Source organism: Monopterus albus, unplaced genomic scaffold (assembly GCF_001952655.1).
Source record: "Monopterus albus unplaced genomic scaffold, M_albus_1.0 scaffold65.1, whole genome shotgun sequence".
In the NCBI taxonomy this organism is placed as follows: Eukaryota; Metazoa; Chordata; class Actinopteri; order Synbranchiformes; family Synbranchidae; genus Monopterus; species Monopterus albus.
Genome location: NW_018127945.1, coordinates 1,674,045 through 1,679,040, shown reverse-complemented (window position 1 = coordinate 1,679,040; position 4,996 = coordinate 1,674,045). Strand labels below are relative to the sequence as shown.

At 42.3% G+C, this 4,996-nt stretch overlaps 1 protein-coding gene across 1 annotated transcript in view; it reads left to right on the top strand.

Annotated features, from left to right (window-relative positions):
- The first annotated feature begins 1,931 nt into the window (after positions 1-1,931).
- pla2g15 (phospholipase A2, group XV) overlaps positions 1,932-4,996 on the top strand; it is a 9,374-nt gene continuing 6,309 nt past the window's right edge. Inside the window, exons 1-2 of the mRNA XM_020604443.1 lie at positions 1,932-2,328; positions 3,755-3,908. Of these exons, the coding sequence (XP_020460099.1) occupies positions 2,181-2,328; positions 3,755-3,908 (302 nt within the window). The 5' untranslated portion in view covers positions 1,932-2,180. The remainder of the gene's footprint in view (positions 2,329-3,754; positions 3,909-4,996) is intronic.

The following is a 4,996-nucleotide window of genomic DNA, read 5'->3' as shown; positions in this document are numbered from 1 at the left end:
GCCCCTGGCTGCACCTAGAAATTCTGTCCATAAAAATAATGAACAGAACTGGTGACAAAGGGCAGCCCTGCCGGAGTCCAACATGCACTTAAAAAAGCATAAAACTTTACGAACATTTTAAAAAAACACACAGTTGTCTATTAGAAAACAACAACACAAGCAGAATAAATACACAGGGACTTGTTAATTTTACTTTTAAATATTTTTTTGGTCAGTGCATCACAGGGACTCTTTGTTGGGTGCTGTTTAGGGGTAATTTTCTAATATAATGTGAGCAGCTGGACGAAGCAGAGATCTGGCTATGAAATTAGGGAAAAAGTGTGTGTGCACCATAGATATATTATTAAAACTTAGATACTGAACTGAAATAAGTCACCCATTCTGTGCAGTGAAAGCTGCTCACCTGACACACATGCCCAGGTCTTTGACGCCACTACTCAGCCTTTCTGCCAATTCTGCCCAGCAGCCATGGGTGGTACTGCAATGAAAAATCCTCTTGCAGCCCAAGAAGCATTTTCTCCATATCACAATAATATGAAATGTCTGTAAAACTGTTGCTAGCACACCTCAAGCTACAAATAAAGTCAGTTATCATTCTTTCCACTGTGTTTTTTGTTACAGAGTTTTAATCTTTGTAAAACATTTCCAAAGATCAGAAAAGCTTTTTTGTATGTATTGTCTCTAGGTAGTGTATAAACTACGCAAGTTACAACCCCAAATCAGAAAAAGTTGGGACGGTATGTAAAATTGAAAATAGTTGTGTAAATCATCTGTGTCCAGTATTACATTGAAAACAACACAGCAGCATGTTATTTTGATGTGATACCTCATCACATATCTTTGTTCAAAATAAACACTCACTCACTTTGGGACAGTAAAGCATTTACCACACTGTGATGTTGCTGTTCCTTTTCACAACACTTAAAAGATGTTTTAGGGGCTGAGGACACCAAGTGTACGTATGTCAGGTGTCATTTTGTCCCATTCTTCCTGCAAACAAATTTTAAGGTGCATAACAGCCCAGGGTCTTTGTTGTCACAATTTGCATTTAAAATTGCTGGGAGCAGGTCGGGACTGCAGGCAGGCCTGTCCAGCACTCACACCATTTTTCTCCACTGCCAGCCCTTGGTAATGTGTGCAGTGTGAGGTTTTGCATTGTCTTGTTGAAATATACATGGGCGTCTTTGGAAAAGATGTTGTATTGCAGGCAACATATGTTGCTCCAAAATCTTTGTATTTTTCAGCATTAATGGAGCCATCACAGGAGTGCAAGTGACCTTTGCCAAGGACACTGACACACCCCAGACCATGACAGACCCTGGCTTTTGGACTTGTTAATAGTCTGGATGACCCTTTTCATCTTTGATCCAGAGCACACGACATCCATTCCTTCCAAGAAAGACCTGAAATACTGATTCATCTGACCACAGTACACATTTCCACTGTGTGATGATCCATCCCAGATGCCTCCGAGCCCAGAGCAGTCAACTGTACTTCTGTAATCCTGAGCCTATGTGGTTATATCGCTCATAGAAGAGTGACAATTATTGATGCAGTGCCATTTGAGGGATCAGAGAGCACGGTCATCCAGCTTAGGCGTGCACCCATGCCCTTTACATACTGAAATCCCTCCAGATTCCTTGAATCTTTTAATTATGTTACACATCATAGAGAGTGACATATCCAAATCCCTTCCTATCTTTCTTTGAGGATCATTGTTTTTAAACATTTCAATAATTTTCTCCCATATATGTTGGCAAACTGGTGCTCCTCGACCCATCTTTGCTCCTAAAGGGCTCAGCCTTTCCTGGATGCCACTTTTGTACCAAATCATGATGTAGTCACCTGTTGACATCACCTGTTTCAAATGGAATCATCATTTCATTGTTTTACCTCATTACCAATCCTGAAATGCAACTGACTAGACTGAAAAATGAGCAAAGAGGAGGCCTACGCCCAGCAGGAGGCAGTAAAACAACTCACTGAATGTCAGCTGCCGTAAAAAGTCCAAAGAGGAAGAAAAATGCATTTTGATTGTGGACCGTGTGCATCTCGTGACCATAACCTATTAGGACATATATGATGTGGTAAACAATCAGAGGAATTCAGCAGCAGAACAGACGAACTGTACCGCAGACCTTCACACGCCATGATTGCTTGGCTATGAAACACCAGAAGCCATGGTGGGTCGGCACCAGGTAACCGTGTTCACGGTGCTGCTCCAAGTCGGCTTGTTGTTCCTGTTGTCGGCTCGGGGCAGCGGGAGACCGCTGGAGAAATGTACCGGCGGAAAGTCTTGTGAGCCCCCGAGACCTCCTGTGGTCCTCAGTAAGTGTTTTACTGTGTTTCAAATCATGTTTATTTTACCATCTGTGGCCAGTTAATTGGCGAAACGTATCGCTTCTCGGCTCGTATGGAGTGGGCGATATTCAAGATAGGCCAAACTATCTTTACACCAGAACCAATTTAATCTAACCTTCCTTTTCCTTAGCCTAATGTGTACTGTTTAAGCCTATTAAATGTGAACTTTTTATTTATCTGGCCTGTCAGTCTCATTATCATTCCATCGAAACACGCAGCGATTCGTCGTAGAGATGTTCCGTTTTATCTGTATTACATTTGTGTTTCTACCGATTTCGAAAATGTGTTTAGTCATCGTTTGTCGAGGATTAAATGTCCCTTTCAGTATTGGAGTTCTTCCAATTGCTATGTTCTTGAATGGAGTTTGGATGAAAGTCAGGAATAATATCAGAAACTAAAACCAGTTATCACCACACTATTTTGATATATTCGTGAGAAAGTTCACATTTAACTTTAACAATGGCAGGTATTGTGTGTGTGTGTGTGTGCGCGCGTGCGTGCGCGTGTTGAGGGTGATTGTTTACAGATTGTGCAGTCCCCAGATCATATGACTGAGCTGGAGCAAGTGATGTCCTCATGATACTGGTGAAGTCTCTCTCTAGACTTTTCTGGGTTCTGTGTCATGATGTTATGACAAAGTGTCTAACTTTTATGGAAATTTCAATTCATAAACTATATCTATACAGCATAGCCATTTTAAATGTCTGCAGCTCCTTCTCCTCTCCGTCTCCTGAAACGGTCTTTGGTTTTGAGGCAAACTGCCTGCTAAGCCAGACTATAAGTTTGAGTATTATTATTATTTTATTATCATCCTTATTATGGTCATGAGCTTTGGGTCATGACCGGGTCATAAGCTTGGGGTCATGACCGAAAGGGCAAGATCCCAGATACAGGCGGCCGAAATGAGCTTCCTCCGCAGGGTGTCTGGGCGCACCCTTAGAGATAGGGTGAGGAGCTCGGTCACCCAGGAGGAGCTCAGAGTAGAACCGCTGCTCCTCCACATCGAGAGGAGCCAGCTGAGGTGGCTCGGGCATCTGGACGCCTTCCTAGGGAGGTGTTCCGGGCATGTCCCACTGGGAGCGGGCCCCGGGGAAGACCCAGGACATGCTGGAGGGACTACGTCTCTTGGCTGGCCTGGGAACGCCTTGGCATTCCCCCGGAGGAGCTGGAGGAAGTGTCTAGAGAGAGGGAAGTCTGGGCATCTTTGCTTAGACTGCTGCCCCCGCGACCCGGTTCAGGATAAGTGGAGGAAGATGGATGGATGGATGGATGGATGGGTTATCATTATTTTTTTTCAACTATAACTCACAAAAACCGTTTACTTTAGAGATGTTGGATGCCAGTGCATCACAGTGACTTGGCAGTAAGTCTTTCTTCACATTGCTCCTTGCAGTTCCTGGGGATCTGGGAAACCAGTTGGAGGCAAAGCTGGATAAACCCAGTGTGGTCCATTACATCTGCTATAAGAAGACCGACTTCTTCACTCTGTGGCTTAACCTGGAGCTGCTGGTGCCTGTAGCCATAGACTGTTGGATAGACAACATGAGGTATGACAAGGGTGTCTTTTCATCAGGAAAGCACTGGTTGTGCCAGTCAGAGATGAGTTTACCCTCCTCACCAAACACACAAGATGAATTTTCTCTTTTAAATTGTTAATAATGGCCAGTTTGTCAGGTTTATGTCATCACAGTATCACTAGGAATCTGTACTTACATGCATGTGAGTGTGGCCAGTGTACTAAATGATGTCATGCAGAACACATCCTCCACTGGAATGAAAGAGAAGGGCTGCATTTTTTTCATGCAGTGTAAAACAGAAATCTGTTGCTCTCATTTTCCCTTCATTTTATGAAAATGATAATTATGTTTTACATTTATTGATTTATTGATTTATTGATTTTTGGTTGCAAAGTTGAACACTTTGCCTTTGCTGTTTTCTGGGGAGAAGTTTGATTTTTGTGATAACATGGAATGGTTCAAATTCCAAACCTCACTGACCTAGTTGACTTTCTGTGAAAATGAACCAACCTACACTAACTAAACTGACCGTTGAACGCTCCTTATATCAGCAAAACAAGGATGGAAACAAAGAGTGAGGTAACATTCCTTTAATATATCCATTTGCTAGCAACTAAAACAAAAGATGTGCATGTCAGATATTGAGTGAGCCTGTGTTTCAGCGTTTCAACAGGTAATCATGCTTTGTTAATGGTTTACTGAAGCCAAATACTGTTTTCAGCTGTTTTTTTGTTTTTTATTTAGATATGGCAACTGTGAAGTACATCTATCTGAGAACGAGAACTTTGCTATGATGCAATAAAAACTTTTTTGAACAAAGTTATCTTGACTAAAAGTATATGCTTGTTCTGAAAAGAAGGGAACATGAGTAGATGGTGGAGACAGTGGCGGGCCGTGCCTTTGGTACCTGGGCCTTCAGTGGGGACTTACCCGACTTAATTCACCTCTTATTACCACCACTGTGCAATTATAGAAACCATCAATGCTATACAAAAATGCAATATAATAAAGTGTGGCATTACAGAGAGAGAGGTATTGAGGTTGAATACCGTTTTTACTAAAGCAAGAAACCCAGTTAAGACAACTCCAAAACCTCTACACTACAACCGCAACTGTGA